At 40.8% G+C, this 22,900-nt stretch overlaps 1 protein-coding gene across 1 annotated transcript in view; it reads left to right on the top strand.

Moving 5' to 3' along the window:
* The first annotated feature begins 1,519 nt into the window (after positions 1-1,519).
* Positions 1,520-22,900, top strand: part of LOC103365492 (membrane-associated guanylate kinase, WW and PDZ domain-containing protein 1-like) — a 62,480-nt gene continuing 41,099 nt past the window's right edge. Inside the window, exons 1-8 of the mRNA XM_008292937.1 lie at positions 1,520-1,523; positions 5,594-5,713; positions 9,810-10,052; positions 13,278-13,503; positions 15,234-15,316; positions 16,021-16,056; positions 21,545-21,602; positions 22,560-22,693. Of these exons, the coding sequence (XP_008291159.1) occupies positions 1,520-1,523; positions 5,594-5,713; positions 9,810-10,052; positions 13,278-13,503; positions 15,234-15,316; positions 16,021-16,056; positions 21,545-21,602; positions 22,560-22,693 (904 nt within the window). The remainder of the gene's footprint in view (positions 1,524-5,593; positions 5,714-9,809; positions 10,053-13,277; positions 13,504-15,233; positions 15,317-16,020; positions 16,057-21,544; positions 21,603-22,559; positions 22,694-22,900) is intronic.

The following is a 22,900-nucleotide window of genomic DNA, read 5'->3' as shown; positions in this document are numbered from 1 at the left end:
TCTTGTGCTTTTAGAGTTTGACCCAACACCATTTCGACCTGTTGCTACTGCTTTAAAAGTTTAAGGCTGCTGCTTCACTGCAGTTTCTGTTCAGATATACCAAAATTAGTATTCCATATACGTGAGATGCTATGCACTTTGGCTCTCAGCTGCCCCTCCACAGAAATTCAAACAATGTTAGGCTAATTGGCTCTCCAGTTAACATTGCACTGACAGCACACATAAACTATTTTTGCCGTACAGTGTAAAAGGGGTTAACACAGTAACACCTGCACAGTATATTGTGATCTAATATAAAATAAGTCTTTCCAGTTTTTTTCTGCTAGTTTTGTAGTATTGTTGCATATTGGCATCACTTTCATGAGTGGGCTGCTGTTAAATGACACTAATATAGATTGTTTTCCTTTGGTTTACAGTTGGCCCCTTTGTGAATGACCAGTCAGTGGAACTCATTGTGTTCAAGTCTTTTGTGTCGACTTTGTTTTGAGTTGCATTTTTATGACTTTTATTCATAATGTGGTCCGTTTTCAAAAGATATATGTTCATAGACACATCAGTCAAAGTATTTCTAATCATATGTTTTCATTTTTGTGGTATTTTTGTTGTTATATTAAAGCAAAAAATACTGCATCTAGTGGTTGAGAGTATAGCTGGGGAAATTGTGAGATTTAGTTTTTTTTGCGATTTGTATTGCAATATGAAAAACTACAGGAATTTTCACCAGGTTGCTTGAATAACTCTATTTAGACAGATCAGAGTGATTTCGTAGGGGAGTGCAAAATAAAAAATAATTTAATAACGTTAGGCTGCTTTTAATCAATAAATGCTAAGTTGACTTTTTACTCTGAAGAGCTTTTTTGTGAGTGCAAACTGTTTGGAAGCTTTCTCATATGGTGTAACATTGGCAAGGGCATCTGAAATAGGTTTTTGCTTTTGGATAACGTTCAGATCTGGCTTGGCACTGATCATACAGAGCTTTGTGATGCTGGTCAAAAAAAAAAATAGTTGCATTGCCTCATGTAAAGGCATTTGTCAACAGAGGACTGTTTTTGGTCACCACCATTCCTTCTGTAGCCAAACTATTTCTGTTTAACCGTCCACAGCTGCATGATTACAGCTAGAATTATTATGCAATCATTTTGCTCTCTATCGAGATCACGATCATTCATCGATTTCCAAGACAAAGTATTTTTATTTCACTTTTATATTGAAATAATCAAAACACTGCTTTCACTTACATGCTGTGCTACATTCCTGCTGACATACAAACATTTGCATCAAAATGGGACCTAAATTAAATGCGTCTCCTAGAGGCAAAATAAAAATAAAACGCCTCATTTGCTGAACATCTGTTTATCGATATTCACTACCATTTACAGATGTTTCCCTCACATGTAGGCTGTGGTCCACTAGCTAGGCAGCTGTGCACAGACAAGCCTCTAGTCTCCCCACTCAGTCACTGCAGTGCAGCAGCTCAGACAGCTGTGTGATGAAACATTAGAAAAGAGTGAAATAAGGCATGGGTATGTTGGATTTGGCAGAGTTGACATCATGTGATTTTATCTACAGTCGTCCTCAAATGTATTCATACCCTCCCATTAAAGAAGGAAAAAAACAGCTGTCACTGAAATAAGTTGAAATTGACAAAAGTAATAATAAATAAAAATGTAATGAATATCATGACATTGCATTTGAATTGTGTTTCAACAGAAATACATCTAAAAAACACACACACGCAAGCAAACAAGCATGATGGGACCCCTAAACTAACATTTTGTTGAACCAATCACTGCAATCAAGTGTTTTCTGTAACTCTCAATCAGACTTCTGCACCTGTTCACAGGTATTTTGGCCCACTGCTCATCAGCAAAGTGCTCTAACTTGTGTGGAACAGTTTTATTTTATTTTTTTTAAATTTTCAACCACAATTCAAACGCAACATCTTATTTCGCTAAATTAGAATTGAACACATTTTTGATTTTATTTTGCTTATTATTATTACTTTTTTCCGTCTCTAGTTATGTGAGTGACTATTGTGAATTTTGCCTTTTCCTTAATGGAAGAGTATGAATAGAGGACGACTGTACATGGGGTGTTTTCTATGTGCGATGTTTTCTACAGGCAGTGTAGAGGCTAAGCCTATGCTTTAAGTCACTGAGGGAATCCAAACAGGAAAACTTAATTGGCACGCTTTATTACCCATGTCTGATGAATTAAAGTCAAACTCCTATTGCTTTACGATGCACACAGTTTCTTTATTTATCCCAAATCTTCTTAAAGTGCATGTTTCCCAGTCAACATCCATACATACGGTAACTTTCAGCATGTTGCTCAGTGGTCAAAAACTGGTTTGTCCCCTTCTGGTTGGAAAACCCTACCTTGACAGAAAGGTTCCTATATTATATAGGTAAAATAACAATCAACACATTAACGTGAGACCCATTCACACCAAATACAGAACAGTGTTTCCTGATCTGCTCCTACAGGCAGAGCACACATTTTAAATGTCAATATTGCAGTTAGTTGTGTTCAAGCAGCAAAAGAAAAACTGTAAAATGACGTGTTTGAGTCAAGTTACCTGAGTTTACATTGCACTCTCTTCAATGTGACTACATGCGTATATTTCAATGTCAATACTAAAATACAATATTGTACATAGTGAAAGACATGACGGGAAAATGTCTGGAAGCACAGTGTTTGGCAGAATTTGTGCAATGGTAGCCATTAGGATATACTGCTGTGGCAATATGTAAAAAAAGATAAGGTTTAAAGTTGACAACACAAGGGCAACTCTGATAATATATTGCATCAGGGAGCAACTGTAGTCATTAATAAGGTAATGGTCCGTATCAAACCAGCATGAGTGGAATAGTTCACTGAGGTTGACCATCGCTCAAACATGTTGGTTCTTAATGATTTCCAAAACTCACCATTAGAAACATAATACAGTCTGTTCTTAATAAACACTGAGGTTTGATGCCTAGTCCAGTAAGAAACCGCTGTTAGCAGTTAAATATGAACACTAACTTGCTCGAGTAAAGTCTGTGTCAGGATCATTGCACTCTGTGTAAATGTGGTGAACGCTGTAGTCTCTCTTTTACCTTTTCCACTTCTGTTTTCTGTCAGCATCGCTCCCATTCTCATTTTTCTTGTGCGTGTCTCATATGCAGCATGCTTCTGAGCCATATCTCTGTGGCACTTAATATTTCTTTCAAGGAATTTAAAGGGGGTTGTGAAGTCAGAGACCATGACAAGAACTTGTCATCGCTAGAGAACAAACTTGTAGCTTCCCCGTGTCACTGTCTCTGTTGTGCTTCCTGCATCATCCCTAGCAACAGCAGGAACCCAGGAGCATGATGCACAAAGAAACAGAAACTGCTTAAATATATCTTTTTTTTTTCTTGAGATGTGTTTATTGCTGTATGTCATACAGTTGCAGGCTACAGTACATTTTAAGTGTTTGTGAGTGCGTGTTTTGATGCAGCAGCAGCTCCTCATACTACAGTATGACTGCCAGTATCTCAAGATTTGTTTCCTTGATCATCTTCCTGAAATGCTAATGATTACTTTTTTTTTTTACGCCCACCCATCCTCAGCTGGTGAAGCTGCTGTAGCCGTTAAGCCACAAGCCAGCCAGTGTTAGATGAACACCCTCACAACGAATATCCGAGGCTGCATTGTGTGTTGCCAGTAGCTGGATTATGCTAACTCCTAGCTTTGGGAGTCTCGCTCCTTCTCGTTCTTCCTCTGAATTTTAGCAGTCAGCATCTGGAAGAATTGTCATTCGCCTCATCCAATCCCAGCGAGTCTCTATGCACAACTCTCAACCTGTCTTTCCCCTCTCACTCCATTTCACAGCTCGGTCAATGGAGCTTTTGTTGGGGAGGGGGTATTGAATTAATTAGGCCTATAGCGATAACAGTGTCTTACCCCTGGGTGTTAGCCAAGGCTCTGCTTTTCTACCCCTTTTGAAACACTGGTCACAATTCCACTTCCTATTTGGTTTTCTATGAGCAGCAGTGTCTAAATGGAGTCGAATCAATGGCCACTTTTGTATGGGAAGTGAACTGACAGTCGGCTGAACACTCAGGCTCCGCTGAGGACTCTCCAAGGTTGACATTCTGTTAAAGACTTGGTGCCTGGGAATGAACAAACTGAGACAGTTTGTTTGATAGGATCTGATAGACTTTAAATCAATTTCCTCTTTATGCACAAGTGTTCGGACGTTGTGTGGACGCTCATTATGAATTCTAGTGATGCACATGAAGACTTTGCCACTCCGTCTTCCCCCCCCTATGCATTAGCCTTTAACAAAGATAACACAGACAAATACACTGTCATTGTGATGGCTGGACAGTGGGACTGATGCATGCCCAAAAAATGTAATGGGAGAGATCCATTTTCCCCAAACATGGACGACACGCATTTCTTTCTGTGTGTATTGTATGCATGCAAGAGTGTAATGCATTCCTGCTTGAGTTAGGATCTGCACGTCTGTAATTTATCACCAGTGTCACCGAACATGGCTGCAGTGGGAGCCTCTCCCCATATCCCCACACATCTATTTTTACTAGCTTATTGCTTACCAGCCCACTGGAGACAAAGTGATTGGGAGATAAGACAGATCAGGAGATGGGAGAAAGGGGAAGGCATGGGAAGCAAGCAAAGAAGAAGGAAAAGCCCTCTGTTGCCATTAAACAGATGATAAAGATGTTTAACCAGGAGCACTCTCTGGATGTTTTAATTTGTACCATTTGTAAAGCTACAGGCAGAATAATTTTATTTTGTAGTAAGAGTGGGAGATAAGTCCCAAGAGACCTTTAGACCATCCTGACGACAGTGTGGGATTTTACGTTAGTGATATAAAGTGGTTCAAGAGAGCAAAGAAGGCAGCATGAATAATATTTTTGACAAAGATAGTGTCACATTTGTCTTCAGATAAATCCATTGTGTTATCATCTCACCATTGTTTCTGCTGTTTAACATTGACGCCACACTGGCCAACTGTCAGCAGCCGTTACAGGCAAGTGCTAGAATCTCACAGGCTTCATGCCAAATCACACACACACACACACACGTTCACACACAGACTCACATTTTACCCCCACATATGGCAGGATCTCACAAAGGTGCTACTACAGTACCTCTCACTCTCCCCCAGTGTGAAGGAACACTAACAACCAACAGATAATCTCCCTATGAGAGTCTACTATCAGTTTATAATGATTAATGCTTTCAGGGTTTTTTGTGTAAATTCTACCATTATCATAAGGTTAATCATCAATATTAAGGTTGCTAATGTTGCATAGCACTCTGAATGCTGTTACTTGGTAATATCCATGCCATGTCCTGTTGACCTGGACAACTACTTCTCTATGTGGATGCTATGCAGAGTGATGACGTGCCATTGCTTAGCAAAATGTTCTTTTCAGTTGTATTGAAAAACAAAGGGACCGCTTAAGAAATGTCCAGATGGTTTTGTTTTAAAAAAAATCCAAACTATCTAAGGTACTACAAACCGTGAGGTGTATGATTCCCAGCTGCCACCGACATCTCCTGCTAACCTCTGTTCTGTCTCTGATTGGGTCTCTAGGTACTACCCGCGCCCCACGTGAAGGAGAAGTTCCTGGCGTGGACTATAACTTCCTCTCAGTAGAGGACTTCCTCGAGTTGGAGAAGAGTGGAACCCTGTTGGAGATAGGAACGTATGAAGGTAAATTAAAAAGCCATCCCTCTGGTTGAGTTTATTGTTTACATCTTCGACAGTATGAAAAAAAGTTTTACCCCCCAATCCATTCAAGTCATTTCATAGTTAGTATCAGCTGATACCAAGTCTCCATCCAATGACATTTTGCTAGATAATATACACTTTAATCCATTTACGTTACCAAAAGCAGTTGAATGTATATGTTTGACAACTGACTAGCTCTGCAATGCATTTAAAAAATAACTGCATTTCTGCATTCAAGCTTTCCCATAATGTCATGTTTGTGGTCACGAACTTTGTTCCAGTAGGACACCGACTGAAATTCAGTGTTGAGAAGGTGGTGTACTGTGGCTCAACAAGCTTTAAAGGACATTGAATACCTGTATTCTCTATATGCATGTCAGAAAGTGTATCGTAGAATAGCTGTAGTACCTAGTTGTGCCACCAGGAGGAGGCTGTTACTCTTTAATACTGTAGTAGTGAATAGAGGAGATGAGACTACTGGCAGTTCTGTGTAGGCAAACAGAGAGTATTGTGGGAGTTTCATCAACCAGCCGTCATGACAAAAACTTCTGTGAAGCTTAATAGCCTCTGGCCGGAGTGTTGTTGTGACCAGCTAGGATTGACTAGTTCTGCTTTATTAAGTGGTGTACATGCAACAGAGCTGTCTTGTCGCTCAAAACATGTGTTCGTTGACTGTAACAGCAATGTTAGCGCAGGACAAACCAACACTGTGCTCAGCTTATGTGATCAATTGATTGTTGATTGACAATGATGCAAATAAGTGGTTCAAACTTTACATCCCTAATTCCCTGCCATCAATTGTACTTTGCCTTTAAGACACCTGTGTGACAGCGGATGTAAACAAAGGATTGGGCTTAGGTTTGTGCCGATACCAATTAGTTAAATGCCTTGATTGGCCCCGATCCCAATCTTTGCAATCAGATGGGACATCCGTACCACAAAGTCTAACGATAAATTTCCATATTACAACTTTCAGGGACAGCAGCTTTTTAAAGAGAGCTTGTTGGCAGAAAGATACAGAAGAACACTGCTAACGCACAAACACAGGCTGTTAGAGATCTCAGAGACAAATCTGACTCTTGTTTTCTTGGTAAATCAGTCAGTAACCATCCTTAAATGGTATTAACCTGACTGAAGATAGGTTTGCCAGTTGGTGTGACAGATATAATCCTATCCGAGTCTACAACCTGGAACTTAAACTCGCTTACCAATGTAAGCAAGTAGGCATGTTGTGGCCCCATCCAGGTCTGCCAATCTGCTTCTGGACAAGTATACCTGCTGGCACAACATGAGGGAAGCATGTCCCCTCTCTGCCTCCAGCCTGTGCTCAAAACATGGCCGCCCACACCACAGTCATGTTTTGGTGTCCATGCCAAAGACCACACTCAACACATGGTCTTCTCTATACAATGTAGTGAAAAGCTGGCAAAAACGTGATTTTTCTTACATTAAGACATTCTAGTTCTGGGATTTATGGCATCCTTTGTCTACCATAAGTCGACAGCCTGTAGCAACACCTGTCCATCCCTTCTTTGGGGTTGTCAATGGAACGTTCCTTTCAGACACATTGGAAAACACTAGCCGGAATAAAAAGGAAAAGCTAAAGGACAAAAAAGTGTTTGAGATGGTTGCTTGATCTGATGTGTCTTTCATGCAATCAACATCACAAAGGTGTGTTTGTGAAAAACTGCTGCACACTGTTTTGTTTTGTGTCGGCTTCGTCACATTGACATGGGCACTGAAACACATTATGATGGTTTAGACGCTGCAGCTGATTAGACTAAATGACCAAAGTCGGTTTCTGTCTAGTAAATTGTTGACAGTCGTAAGTTCAAATTATACAGACGTCATTGCCCATTGACCAATCACTGGTTGTTTTGGACATGTTTGATATTAATGCATGGAACATTGTCATTGCATGTGTGAGTCAAAGACAACTTTTGGGAAAAAAAGTAACAGTAGTATGCTTTAGTCAACCAATGTCTTATTATTAAAGTAACACCGGCGACTGTCTGCACAATAAGAATTTGGTTAAATCAGAGCAAATTGACCAACCAGTCGACCTGGAGACTGTAGCCCTAGCATGTATGATGGTGTATGTGCCGCATACAACACAAAACACTTGCTTTGTTGGTAAAACAAAGCCAGTATATCACAAGTACTGTCAACAAGAAGTCCACCATGTCGCACTTTCATTCAGTCAGATAATGTGTAATTAAGTGTCTGCTGTGTCCACTTAGTTTGTTCAGTGTTCCATAACGATGATGATGACAAGCAAGGAGGAACAAACAAAGCCAGTGGACTTCTGGCTGGCAGCTAGCTTACTCACTTCCACTGACGACAGTGTGGCGAAAATCAGGAACTTACAAAGAACGTCCTCTGTTGAACGCTTTGCTTTGAGCAGCCAAGTCTGCGTGACACGTTATTTGACAACGTCGTACTGCCAAGATCTGAGCCAGGTAGGCCGAGACGCTGGTGGCACAGAGATTGGTGAGATGATACATCAGAGGCAGGATGTACCACGCACTATTTTGTTGTCTGCCAACCACCAAATAACAAGGATGCTGAAAACAAAGTTGAATAGCAACTAATAAATCAGGCAGCTGGGCAGTTCTTTATATAATTGTAGCTCCACTCATATTTCATATATTCTCAGCAGCATCCAAAGACGTTATATTTCAATTATAGCTCAATTTTTACCCTTTGAAGGCAAAATCCTGCTGGTGGGTTTAAAAGGCATGTTGTCTTCCAAAATTTACAGCATTTTTTTTTAGGAGCCGGAAACTGTGAAAACAGAAATAATAATTGGATTTTCAACTTTTTAGCAGCCCACCTGGTGGTGTGCTGTTCCATCAAGAAGCGTAGGCAAATCGAGGCTTAAAAAGGGCGATATTTTATCAATTCCTCATTACTCAAGAGCAAAAAATAAATTAGTTACTGTAAGCAGATTCTGTACAACACAAAAAATGTTAAGTCAAGTTTGGACTAAACTGGGCTGATCTGCAGGATGTGTTTATGCAGAGCCAGTAGGAGACAAGCATGGAAACAAATCTAAAATGTAAGCTGTAAAACACCTATAGTATGTCGAGTCACAGCTTTTTTTTTTTTTCAGGATCAGTAACACCTTGTGGACACAAAATGTTATTTTTTTTAGGATGTGATACTGTGACTAACTATACCAGAGTTTTGAAACCTGCTTCCACCCTCAGTCTGTGTAGAATAAACTCTATGTTTTATGTCCTGCTGTAATGTCTAATGTCTTTAGACTATGAATTATCTGCATACAAACCTACATACCAGCAAGAATTAAAGTTAAGTAGGGATTTTGTCCATAAACACCTTTAACTAGCTGTATTTTCGACCCACACTAAATAATTACACAAGTTTTGTCCCATCTAATTATTGCATATCAATTTTAAAAAATGCTTTTCCATTTAATTTGTAGTTTGCCAATTTATCTTGTAATTATATTTCTTCCACTAGAACTATTCGTATATTGGATGCTCATGCAGTTCTGCTTCATCAAGTCACTGGCTTTATATTTTTGTCTCTTTACATCTGCCTGGTTTTTCTTTGGATGAGCATGGCTCACTTTTTCTCTGTTTTGTTCTCTCCCCTTTGAAATTGTCACTTAAGCTAAAATGCGATTCTATAGTACTTGGAAGGAAATAGGTACTCCACTTGTATATCTGAATAGTTTCAATCTCCCTGCATTTTCATTTAACTGTGATTGTAAAAAAATGATGGGATGTTTTTGAGAATTTTCTCGTGAGTGAAATATTAATTAGTTTGTGTAAAGTAAAAACAAAGCGGTCTCGCTTGTGAAACGCCATTTGGGCCAAAGAAGCAAAAAAAAGAAAAAGTGCAGTTTTGCTTTGGAGATTAACATTCTCCCACAGACAAACTCAGCTTCTCTATTTGCATACAAAGGCTGTGACTAAAAAAACCCCCTCCAACACACACTCACACAAACACACACGTACACAAAAAAAATTCCCGTGACCCCTCCTCTCATGCCCTCCTACTACTTCTTTCTGTCTTTTTAATCCCCCGCTCTGCCTCCTTCTCCGTTGCCTAGGTAACTATTATGGGACGCCCAAGCCACCGGTGCAGCCCCCCAGTGGGAAAGTGATTAGCAGTAGTGGTAGCGGCGGTGATGCCCCACTGCCAGACGGGCTCAGCAGTAGCCTGCCGGGCTCGCAGCACTCCACTCCCCGACGCTCCAAGTCCTACAATGACATGCACAATGCTGGAATAGGGCCTGGAGAGCAGCAGCAGGAGGACGACGAGGACCTCCCTGACATGAACAGCAGCTTTACAGGTACGTACAGAGGGCAGGAGTTGGAGGAAGAAGAAAAGGCAGAGGACGGTAGAAGGGCGGGCGTTGGAATAGATGCATGTGTTTGCAGGTTTAAGCTGATGCTCGAGTCACAAGCTGCAGCAAAAGAGCAATTTAGAGACTGTTTGTGAAACCGCTTTGCTTATGTTTCTCCAAACACCGGTCTAAAACCTTAAAGTAAGGTTGTCGTTTTTGAAATAAAGTGAGTAAGCACATGAGTCAACGCGATGTTAAGTCATGAGAGTAGAAAGCCGAATCGAGGGCTTTGATCTCCTACTGTAAAACCACAAACGTGGGTTCATCCCTGGTAAAAATGTCACTCGTTTACATTTCAAATGGTTCAAAACATCACGTTCGCACTTGGAACTAATGTGCGTCTTAGGCAATCTGATCAAAACAGTAGATGCCAATTAATTAATCAATGAAATGTGCTTTTGATAATTAAATCTTTTTGTCCAAATACTTTATGATTACAACTTCTTGAGCTTTTTTTTCTCTCCTTTTTTTTAAATTTTGCATTTTGAAGAAGAACTCTGCTGCTTTACACATTATGTTTAGTTTTAAAGGAGCACTGTTTTACTTGTAGAATGCCATCTATGGCTCTGAAAGGGGCTTTGTCAAGGCTATTCATGCTGAAATACAAATTTATCAAGAAAGCCTGCATTTCAAACTGTACAAAAGCGCATGTACTCAAATGCAGTTCTGAGGCACTTGTTCTTTGCTTGAATATTTGTACTTTTCTACACTTGTGCCTCTCATTTCAGATGAAAACATTTATTTGATTCCTTTTAAATTAAACTCATCAGACAACTTTAGGGAGTAGTTATTTTCCCAATTATGAGACATCGTTGAACAATTGGGAAGATAATCATGTACAATGAGTAAAATTAGCTCGACCACTGTTGGCTACGATGTTAAAATGATGGTTACAGGTTAATGATGGTCCAATATTATATAAAAATGTAATACTGACAGGCAGTTTTGGTTTGGCTCTTTTACTTTTTTATACTCGAAATACATGTTGCAGTGATAATTGCAAAAACACATGGCTGGAATGGCTTTTTGCCTGAAATAGCATTGGATACTAGCTAGATGGTAAATTTAAAAAAAGAGCAATTTAAGACATCACATAAGGTTTTCCTTTCATATGTATCAATTTTTGATATATTTGACTTCTTATTTGCTGCGGAAGACGTGGTGGATACTGGTGTGGATGCTGGGACAATATACTGAGGACAAAATAAGAGCTGACGCCATGCAATAATGTAAAGCAATGTGAGCCCTAAACCTGTCCAACACAGTCGACTTGGCCGTGCGATCACCTTGGACAACAATCTGAGGTCTGTGCACGAGCTGCGGCAACAAACACTTTTCATATTCGTCGCCTCTTTCTGCTCAGATGTGCATTTTTGCGTTAAGCAGCTTCACATTGTGGGTACGAAGGTGAAACCCGATAACAAGCGGCGCCTCAAGATGCATTTGAAGTACAGTCTGAAGCCAGGTGTTACCGTTTCAAATTGATTTGGGCAAAATTTTAATTTATTTGGGTATAAGATACTGGGCCAGAACCGGTCCCAAAGCTAAATCCAATTTGGCCTCTTTGCACAGCTAACATCCAGACTGAAGCTCCACATTTAAACACTTGTCATACACTTTCTCCGTTTTTTTTTTACCCTCCTCACAATTTTGCGTGCAACCAATCACCAGCTGCAGTAGCACATTAACTCCTCCTTGCTTTGTTGGACTCCTTTGACAAACAGACTTGCAGACGGTGTGTATACAGTCAGCTGCCTGTAGATCCGTCTTCAACTGTAGCACGAGAACACGCTGATCTGTATTTAGTTTGGAGTATGACACTTGGAATGCGGTCCTGCTTTCTGCTGGGAGAAGAGAGCAGAAGAATGTGAGTGCTGATGGATAAAGTGGGAGGAGAGTGGAAGTGGAGACAAGGTAGCAGGAAATTAAAGAGAAAGAGGGAGTGGCTGGGAAGGGGGCAAGTCTGAAAAGGATTGGACGGAGAGGGAGAGAGAGAGAGAAGCAAGGGAGGTTTTTATTCTGTGAAGGAGGATAAACTCAGAAAATGAAGAAGTAGGAGAAAGCACAAAAGAAGAGGAGAGAGAGGGAGAGCGCTTTGGTGAGGAGAGGGGCTGCACAACACAAGAGCGTCTTTGATTGGTGAGTAAGTGGTCTCTGGGTTTGACTACGTCTGCCTGTATGTCTGCATCCGAAAATGTAATATAGTGCCATCTGGCTGCAAGCGGCAGAGGGTGGATGATATATCTGAAGCAATTTGTAATGATGTCATTAATATTCTGTAGGTCATCTGAGTTTACGAGCGAGAGGGACGCCATCGTTCTGTTATTTTAAACGATTAAAGCGGTGGTGTCTTTAAACGCGGGCAGGGATTTTTAAAAATCAAACGATTTGCTGCGCTCGTTTGGTGAATTCTTTCCTCTTGTGTGTTAGTGGGTCAGTAGGCATTGTGAGGAGGTTGAGTCAGCCCCCAAAGCTGTTCCTGCCATGTGTTTTGTCACGGTGGGACCAAAAGTTGTTTATCTGCCGTCTGTGACTGTGTGAGCGACGAGGGTGCCGGTCAAGTGTGAGTGTGAAAATGAGATAACAGGAAGCTAGGTGATAGCACTTCAGAGGCCCTGATTCTAGGTGCGAACTGCCCACTCAGCAGTCCCAACTGAAGTAAATGTTTTTATAGCTGCAGGAAGTAGTTTAGGATAAATGGATGCACTCCAGAAGTGTTTGGTGATTTTTGGTGTAGACTGAAGCAGATGTTGAAGCTTTGGTAAGTCCTTGGACTACGGCCTTGGATTTCTACAAACTCATGAACCACTTTAGAAGTATCTGTAGTGCACAGTTTAAAGAGATTTTTCATTAGCGTCCAATCTAAAACATTTTAGAAAAACACTTATTCTCGTTTTCTCTTCGACAGTCTGTCATGTTAGCAACCTGCCTGACATCTGTGCTGCGTCTGCCTCTTGTCATGTAAAAATAGACTCATCTCCGCCTGTTTAAACAGCGGAAGAGTCTTCGAGTTTTCACAGAAAGCTGTTTTTGGTTGACCTTTTATCAAATGTCTCTCTTGTGGCATTCGTGCTGTTTTTCACATCTACTTTTCGTTCCCCAAAGCGTTGCTGGAATGCGTTAACCTAAATATTCTTGACACCGAGCTGTGTTTGTTTTGGATCCCTCCAGGAGACTCAAGTGAATTAGACGAGATTCATCACTCGGTGCGCCCCTTTGCCCCCCGCCAGAGTGAACCGTCCTACCCTGGGACGACCCCCTCACCACCGGCCACCACGGAGAGCACACAGCAGACACACTCTCACCTGAGCCATCCTCCCCCGGAGGACCCGCTGGGACCTCTGCCTGACAACTGGGAGATGGCCTACACCGAGAATGGAGAGGTCTACTTTATAGAGTAAGTAACTAAGGATTAATACTCATACAGTATAGTATTATGTATTCTTATGTATTCTTTTGCTCCATTTTTGTTGCCGTCACATGTTTACTCCCTCTGGGCTTATTGATCCTCATAGGGGCAATTTGGGAAAGGCACAGCCATGTTTAGAAGTACAGAGAACTCAAACATTCTGTGCAGTATGACATAGCCATAGTGATTAATCGTGAAAAAATAAGGAAAATGAAAGTTGGATTATTTATTTTAGCTTTTTTTATTTTTATTTTTTTTGCAACATATACAAATTTGTATTAAGTTTCTAGAGAGTCTTTGTCATAGAAACTATTTTATTTAGGCAATTTTTCAGACTTGACTTGTTGAATGCTGTGATTTCGATGTGATCATGATTTTAGGTTTAGATTAAGTGGAATTTCTTAGATTATTTATTTTAGAAATACTTTTAAAAACCTGCAATCAACATATACAACATTTCTTCAAGTTTTTACAGAATCTTTGTTGTGGAAACAATTTTTTAAAGGACGCATGTTGAATGCAGTGATATCGATAAACTATCATAGGTTTAGATTGAAACATTGGGTATGTTTAGTTAAAGAACTGTTCGAAAGCTGAAAATCTGATAAATGGTGTAATTTTTGCAGCTTTTCAAACAAACAAACAAAAAATAGCTGTCTTTTTAAAGCAGCCAGCAGGTTTTGGGTTCAGAAGTTTAAAGTGTTGTTTAAATATTGTCTGCTTTCGAGTTTTGATGGTTTCTGCTTATACAGAGTACATTATCGTGCAGGATTGAATGAGTTGAAATGAAACTCTATGACAGGTGATATGTTTACAGAATCCTTCTTAAAAAGCATTCCTTCATTGTGCGCATTTCAGTTTGGAACATAATATGTAGTGATAAACCAAATGCTCTGAGGTCTACGTCTCGTACTGAAGGATTACACGCAACTGGTGCAGCTTTGCCTTGAAGTTTCCACTTAATATCATTTTCAGTTTTTATGGTGTTTTGGTGAATAATCAAAAGCTATACAGAGGTCAAACCCTACATGACGATTACTATCTGCATGAAGTGAATCAAACAATAATATTTGTTCCCATTCAGCACAATTCACTGTCTCACCATCATGGTTCTGATTTTTGGCATCTTCCACACAATCGCCATCGTAAAATTCTGAAAAAATATCACAACAGTCTTCATTTTACTTTGCAAAATTAAATCTTTCGTAAGGCAGCAAAATATAACAGACAAGTCATAAAATCATCAGGTTTTAAAATACAGGTCAAAACCTAATGTGATGTACAAAAACCAATATGGGGTTTTACAAAAAATAAAATACATTCAAAAGCAATTAAAACTTTGCATTTCATGATTTACCTACTCTCCAACCATTAGCCACAGTTAGTAATTAAAGTTAATGATGGAGAATCAGCTTTTTTGTTGTTGTAATGTATTATTTTGTTAAACGATTCTTTCATGAAAGCTCTATGGTTGATTTTCAGTCGTATTCATATTTTAATCAAAGAAATGACTAAATAGACTTACACATGTTATTTAGCTGAATTTACAGACTCCCTTTCACAATAAACCTTCATCTGACAGTCTGGAGCTAAATCCTGTGCTACAACTTTTAAATCCATTTTTAGAAGTAAGTCATTATACATGCCTGATGTGAGGAGATAAAGATCGAAGTTTGTTTCCTACCTCCAGGTAATTTTATTCATTTTATTCTTTTTAGCCACAACACAAAGACGACCTCCTGGATAGACCCTCGGTGCCTGGACAAACCTCAGAAACCCCTGGAAGAATGTGAAGACGACGGTATGTCCTTGTGTGGGCATGATTACGAATGTTTATGTAAAACCTTCTATATGTTACACCTCTGTTCCATGCAAAACAATTTAAGCTTAGTTTCATTTTTTATTATGCAATAATTCCTGTTTTTTCATTTAAAAAATACTAGCTTTTACCAAAAACAATTAGTTTTATTGTAATGACAATCTAAGGTGTGCATGATGGAGTAGAGGTTCCCTCAGTGGCCCTTAGGTGTCAGTGTTGGGTCACAGAAAGTCCCGAGCAGCTTTGGGGTGGCACCACTACGCTCCTTTTTTTTTTAACTGTTTCTCATTGAAAGAGGCTCCACAGCTTCTCTGAACTGTCTGCCTCATTTCTATCATCTACCTTAAATAAGTAATGACTGACTTACGACCCTGACTTCCACTAAGGCGCCCGCCACATGATGAATGGTTTCCGTCATTCAGCCTGAATAAAATTCTTTGCTCTCCTCCATTATTGCATCAAAAAACACACAAAATCCAGTCGTTTAGAGGGAAAACATGCCTTGAGATTTTTGTAAACATGTATTTTCACGTGAGGTTGATGCTCTGGCTTTGATTAACTCTTGCCACCCTGTGGTCAGATGTTGTTATTACATCCAGCTAACCCAAAGTTGTGTCTCTTTCTCCCTCTGCGGCCCTGTCGTCTGTCCAACCTCATCCTGCTGCGCTGTCCGTCCCACTGAGCAGAAGGGGTACATACAGAGGAGCTGGATAATGACTTAGGTAGGAACTTCTCTCATCTTTTACACCACCCTGCTGGTACACAAATGTATGAGTTCGTTAGCCTCATAGCATACTTGCCTAAGTCATATTTTCATGTTTTTGGGAAATGAGAAAAAACACAATTTTTAGAAATGACATTGGTATTTATTGTTGATTTTTTAACAGTACATTCAACCAGATGTGATTGGCCAATGACACAGGTAGAAAGACAGGATGATGCAGAAGTGAGTAAAGTAAAGTTAGGCAAATATCTCAATTTGACCAAAAAATGACTTAGGCAATTATGCTATGAGGCTAACGAGTTGGCATTCACGGTCCCACTACTTGTGTCACCTTGATTTTGCACATATATTCATTATTGTAATTGAACAGCTGAAGTTGAAATGAGAAAAAAAAAATTGAAACGTTGCAGTTAAAGCCTCCCTCTGGTGAGAAGTTTTCCACCTTGTTAACGCGTCCATATGGTGGTTTTATAGACTAGAAGACAGATCATGAGCGAAATAAGTAGTCAGTGCCATGGTTCAGCGTTTTCCCCTAGAAACTGCAGACATTTTTTTCAAAAACACCGACCTACACTTCTTGGGTTTCATACATAACAAACCAGAGGAACCGTTCCTGTCAACTTGCAGATTAGGGCTTTCCATATCATTATTCTGCTTCAGAATCAGTTTCCAGCTCAAATGTATGACTTAATGACTCCAATATTCGAACTTGCCATTGTGTAGCCGTGTGTAGCTTCACAGTGTTTGAGGAGAGTTGTAGGTGAGCTGGTGTGCTGGGGCTGCTGTGAGTAGGAAGGGAGTGAATAGGGACAAAGGTGTAATATTACATCGAACCCATTTTGATGTAGAAATGGACTATTAAACCTTCCAAATATGCAACTTTGATGCACACAGATGAGTATTTAGGGACCCTAGAGGGACTTTAATTGTGCACATCTACATAATCGCATGCACACCAGCTCTGGGGGCTCATAAAGTGCCACAACATTGGTGAGAGGTGACTAAGCCCAACCCTTGACTCTAATCATCTAGAAATGAGACATTAGGCTAGCAGACACTTGACATTTATCTAGCTTACCCTCACTATGTGGCTTTGATTTCTAACAAACACGCTCTGTGTGTGGCCTTGAAGGCAAGGCAGTCATCTCACACGTAAGAGGCCAAAGCTGATACGAAGAAGACTGTCGTAACGATGATTTCCTAATGGGTGTCTGTCGGAGCCAGACAGCAATAGGCCTTTTTTTTTTCCCGAAGCCCATCGGCACACTAACTAACCTATCAGACACAGCAGCGCGGCCACTTGCGCAGGATAAATAGTGTCTGGAGACAGTGTTATGGGCTGATAATGAATGAAGTCATTCCACAACAGGAGATATCTGATTAATGATTGCACTAGACCTTTATGATGAACACTTTTGACACAACTTGGACGTACAATGAAATACAAGGAACAAAAAAGCAGAAATATACACGTTCTCTTTATCTTTTTACAAAACTGGCAATGGCCCTGAATACGTATTCTGATTGTCAAGAGAAAGCTGAAATCTCTCAGAAAAACCAACATTGAGAATTTTTTCTAATCTTAATACTGAGTTTTAAAAAAATAAAAGAAAACTACTAAATGTAATATGAAAGAGGTCACCCACAGAGAAACATTTGCTATGCCTACTTTTAGCCTCTCTCCAGCTCTTTATTTCCAGCAGCAGGAGTAGGCAGCTGTTTTCAGCAGAAAAAAGCATTAAAAACAGGAGACGGAGAGAGCGCTACTACATCCAAAGAAATTGATGAGGTGCCGTGAAGGTGAACCCGGCATTCATCAGGCCTTTTATTTATTTATTTATTCATTCACGGCCTCCATTGTCGAGCATTTTAAACAGCTGCCACGTTAAAATTGTCCAATCGGACAAGTCCCCTGTCCATAAAACAGCCCTCGACTGGATGCACATGTTCAATAATTATCGATTCAATACAGGTGGGAAAAGAAACGCAATTAACTTCTGCTCTCGAAGGAGGGGCGGGCGAAAGCATGTCGGCCACGCACATGCTCATATTCTCACATGCACCCACGCAAGTGTCACCGTGGCACACGCTAAGGAGAAATCAATCAGCGCACTGTATCAGGAGAATGAGATACAAACAGTTAAACGTGTAATTCATCACGCTCGACTCCCCCTCGAATTCGCAATATGTTCTGGAAAGTGGGATGTGGGAAGAAGGACAAAAGGGCGAGAGGAAAACACCGCTTAATGAGTGACAGATTATTCTCTCGTTTGTGTTTCCACGCGCTGAAATGTATCCTGCACTTTTTAAGACATTTGCAGCATCCTCTCTCTCTCTCTCTGCACTCTCACACATCCTCACCACACACACAGGTGCTTCTCCCCGAGCGGAACTAGCGCAGTGTGAAATCAAGTGGGTGATTAAAATTTTGCGTGAGGCGAGGCGGGACCGCATTCCATTTAACGTTCCAGTCCAAAACATCTGAATGATAATTCACCATGCCTGCTTTGTGGGTTCACCCTTGCAATAGCCACCCTGCACTCCTTTTTTTTTTTTTTTTTTTGCCTCTTATGCTTTTTGTATTAGCCGCATTTAGCAGGTGTAGAAAATATGGGATAATAGGAGCTGGAGTTGCTCATGTGTGTGAAATTGTGGACTGATTGAAGATTTGTCCGCGCTTTCTCTGACCCGGTTTCACTTACAAATCACAGATACATAGCAGCAATAGTGGGTGTCACGCACAGACTGTTTTAATGTTTCCACCCGGATTTTATTGTATCTGCTGCTGATTCCACTCCAGCCAAGGGCCCACCTCATTAAAAAGCAGAGGGAGGCTCTCCAAGTTGGATGATTGTAATTACCATCTACTCACACACAGGGCAAGGCAGAATTGGCTGAGGGTAATAATATGTAAAACTTATACATCACAGGAGAGGATTATTGGACAATCTGTGTTTGTAGCCAATTAGATGCATCTGACATTATCTATGTGGAGGCTAGCCAATAATCAATGCGGCTGTAATCAGGCCATAGAACTGAATCAGATGGCTCTGTTGGAGATAATGGCAGTACACTCTCTGGCAAAGAGACAGTAAACTGTAGAAACAGCACAAGATTGCACCATTGGGCAATTACATACTGCTGAAGTGGGCCCAGTCATATTCATATTCTTTCCCTAATCAACATTGAATTTCACTCTTGCAATGTGAAAGCCTGCTAAAGTGTCCGTACATGCATCACTTTGAGTTGGCAGCCACTTTCAATGTTAGTCAAGTAAGCTTTCATTCAAACCAAGGCCCTCAATGGAGGAGCTGGCACAAGTGAAGTCGGGTTTGCAGTACAATGCCTATTAAAAGTGTGCAGGGGTTTGAATACAAAGTTTTTTGAAATACACTGCCTATAAAAGGTATTCACCCTTCTTGGAAGTTTTCCCATTTTATTGCTTTTCAACAATAATTCATGGTCAAGATAATTTGACTGTGTGAACAAGAATTTACAAAAAAGACTTTTTTCATATAAAAGTTCAAATAAGATTTTTTACAAAGTTATGTCAGTTTATTGAAAATATACATAAAATAAGCGCTTGCATAAGTGTTCACATTCTTTAAACTGACTCACATAATTCCAGCCAATTGGTGCTAGAAGTCGCACAATAAAGTGAAGAGCATCTGAGTGTGGTGAATGTGTCTCAAGTAGTATAAAGAGAACTGGATCTGGAAGGTCCAGTCGCTGGTGAATCACTGCTCTCGGCTGTAACTACACCGTGAAAACAAAAGAGCACTACAAGCAACTTTGTGAAAAGTTTCTTGAAAAGATTAGGTCTTTGAAGGACTTTCCAAGTCACTGAATCTCCATCCATCCATCATCTATACACCGCTTAATCCTCATTAGGGTCGCGGGGGGGCTGGAGCCTATCCCAGCTGACTCAGGGTGAAGGCAGGAGACACCCTGGACAGGTCACCAGTCTATCACAGGGCAACCAAGCACACTCACATTCACACATCCAGACAATTTAGAATCACCAATTAGCCTCAACATGTTTTTGGACTGTGTGGGAGGAAGCTGGAGAACCCGGAGAGAACCCACGCTGCACGGGGAGAACATGCAAACTCCACGCAGAAAGCGAACCGGCGACCTTCTTGCTGCGAGGCAACAGTGCGACCAGCTGCGCCACCTTGCAGCCCTCACAGAATATCCATTGTGGTACATTTAAATCTGTCCTTAAGAAATGAAAGGAAAATGGCACATGTGAGGGAGGCCACCAAGACACCCATGACTCCTCTGAAGGAGTTAGAAGCATCAGCGGCTGAAATGGGAGAGACTGTGCAACTGTTCTTCACCGGTCAAAACTTTATGGTAGAATAGCAAAGACAAACTCTCATAGCAGATTTCAACTAGAGTTCACCAGATGACTCTGAAGTCAACAGGAAGAAGCTTTTTTAAACTGATGATAGCAAATTTGACAGCTTGAGTAGTTTTGCAAAAGAAGCATCCTGATGTGAAAGGTTAATTGAAACCTATCCACATAGGCTCGAGGCTGTATGCTCTTGCTAAATAGTGATCTGACCGGGGGTGAATAGTTATGCCGTCAGTTATTTTGAGTTTTATATTTCTAATTTATTGACATCTTCATTGTACAAATCTGTTTTCGCTTCAATATAAAAGAGGCCAAACTACACTGACCACGATTCAAAGTTGTAAAGCAGCAAAAGATGAAAACTTCCAAGGAGGGTTGAATACTTTCAGACAGCGGTGGATGTAAAACGCTCTCAGACTTTAGCCGACAGCTGCAGTATTTCAACCAAGGACAGGTACTGTTTCAATAATATCGTCACTTAATTAATGACAAGTGTACGTCTTTGTCATATTCTTCACAAAAGTTGTCATTGGTATAAGGGAATTGAAAAAGGGAGAAAATCATTTTGTCGTTCTTCCCTACACGATTTCTTCATTTCTACTCAAACATTTCTTTTTTTTTTTTGTACAAAGACTGGATTATTCTACCTTCCTCTCCTTGAGTTTTCTTTCCTTTATAACTTCACGTGTTTCTTCTCCATTGCTTTTTAAAAAAAATTATTATCATTATTACTACCTCCCACTTTCCCTGCCTTCCTTCTCTCTTACCCTTTCTTTCCTCCTTTTCTCCCTCCTCCTTTTCATCTCACCTCCCCCCCCTCCGATTCATCCATCCATCCGTGCCCATGGGGGTCTTGCTCTGTTCTTATCTGATGTGTGGAAATGTCACCGGTGTGATGGGGACAGAGGTGGGGACAGCCAGACAGCCTGTGAAGCTGTTGAGTTTATTCCTTCAGCCCTGGAGACTGACTGACAGGCAGACACAATGAAGAGGCGAAAGGTCTCCACTGGCCTCGCCTCTAATGGCTCAATACATGGCCTCCTGCAACTTCGCAGCCTCGAGTTTTTCCTTGTTTCCTCTGTCTCACTGTCTTTGTTTCCCCTCCCTCTCCCTCTGCTTTCCTTTACAGAACTTCCTCCAGGATGGGAGAAAATAGATGATCCTGTGTATGGGGTCTACTATGTTGAGTAAGTGATGCACTGTATATAACACAAGGACACACTGAACACAGGCACGCAGAAACAAGAAGGAATGGCCTTCTTGCATTGTTCTTGTTGCATTTATATAGAACTGGATTTACACTTTTCTCTTCTGACAAACAAAGCTCCTAACCTCACTGCTACTCGATCGAATATATGTACAGTTCTGCTCTGATACCACAGCCAGATTCTTCCACAGCTATTTTGGTCTTTTTTTTTGTTTTTGTACTGGAGAATGTAGGCCATTTTGTTTGTCATTACCATTTGGCAAAAATGCACCAAGCGTGTTTGTGTGTGTGCATATGTGTGCATCTCATCCTGTGTGAAGCCCCTGGGCCCCGGCATTAATACAAATATGGTTCATATGTTTTTGATGATGTTCAAAGCAGCACCTGGGGGCAGAAGGCTGTGGAATTTCTCCTTTTTTTCTTTTTTTTTTTTTTTTTACTCTTTGTCTCTGCAATATTTTCTCTAATATACATTATTCACCATTTCCTTCATTTGCTGTATAATATGATGCTTTCAGGGTTCATTTTTCAGTGACGGTTAAGTTAGTAGGAAACCTCCCAGGCTCAAAGCGTAATGTTTGAAGATGTTTGTGGTTTCTGCAAGTTGTGCCGTCATCACAGAGGGGTTTATTTCATGCAATTTGTGGGGCAAGATTTCTGTGTAAGTATGGGCTCATGCGTATTGTGTCACCGGGTATTAATCAAAGCTTATCGCCGTGTGTCTCCCCCTTTCTTGACCCTATCTCGCTCTTGTATTACCTTATCCTCTGTCTGTCTTCCCTGCCCGCTCCACTTTTCCTGCTGATCGTTACCTTTTGTCCCACATCCTGTTTTCTATTCTTACGTCCCCGTCGTCTCCTGTAATTCGTTCCTCCTGTGTTGCATTCCTTCCTCCTCATCCTCCATCCACTCGTCTCTTCCCTCCACGGCCCTACAGTCATATCAACAGGAAGACCCAGTATGAAAACCCAGTGCTGGAGGCTAAAAGGCGCAGGCAGCTGGAACAGCAGCAGCCTCAGCAGCCTCAGCCCCAAAGCCAGCAGCCACCCGAAGGTGAGCGCTACATCCGAGGTTCGTTCACAAGCCCCCACCAAGGGCGTCATTTCCTTTCTTTCTATTCATGTGTGTGAATGAGGTGCCTGCATATATGTTTGGGGGTGTGACTGTATCTGTCTCTGCCAATTACTGCTACAGTACTACTTGATGTTGCCTGCTACTGCCTTATGATTTGCTAAGTGCTCTCCCATAAAGGCATAACTATTATTTGCGGCTGTACAA

The sequence above is a fragment of the Stegastes partitus genome, unplaced genomic scaffold (assembly GCF_000690725.1).
Source record: "Stegastes partitus isolate 25-593 unplaced genomic scaffold, Stegastes_partitus-1.0.2 Scaffold846, whole genome shotgun sequence".
NCBI classification, from domain to species: domain Eukaryota; kingdom Metazoa; phylum Chordata; class Actinopteri; family Pomacentridae; genus Stegastes; species Stegastes partitus.
This window is presented reverse-complemented; position numbering and strand designations above follow the sequence as displayed.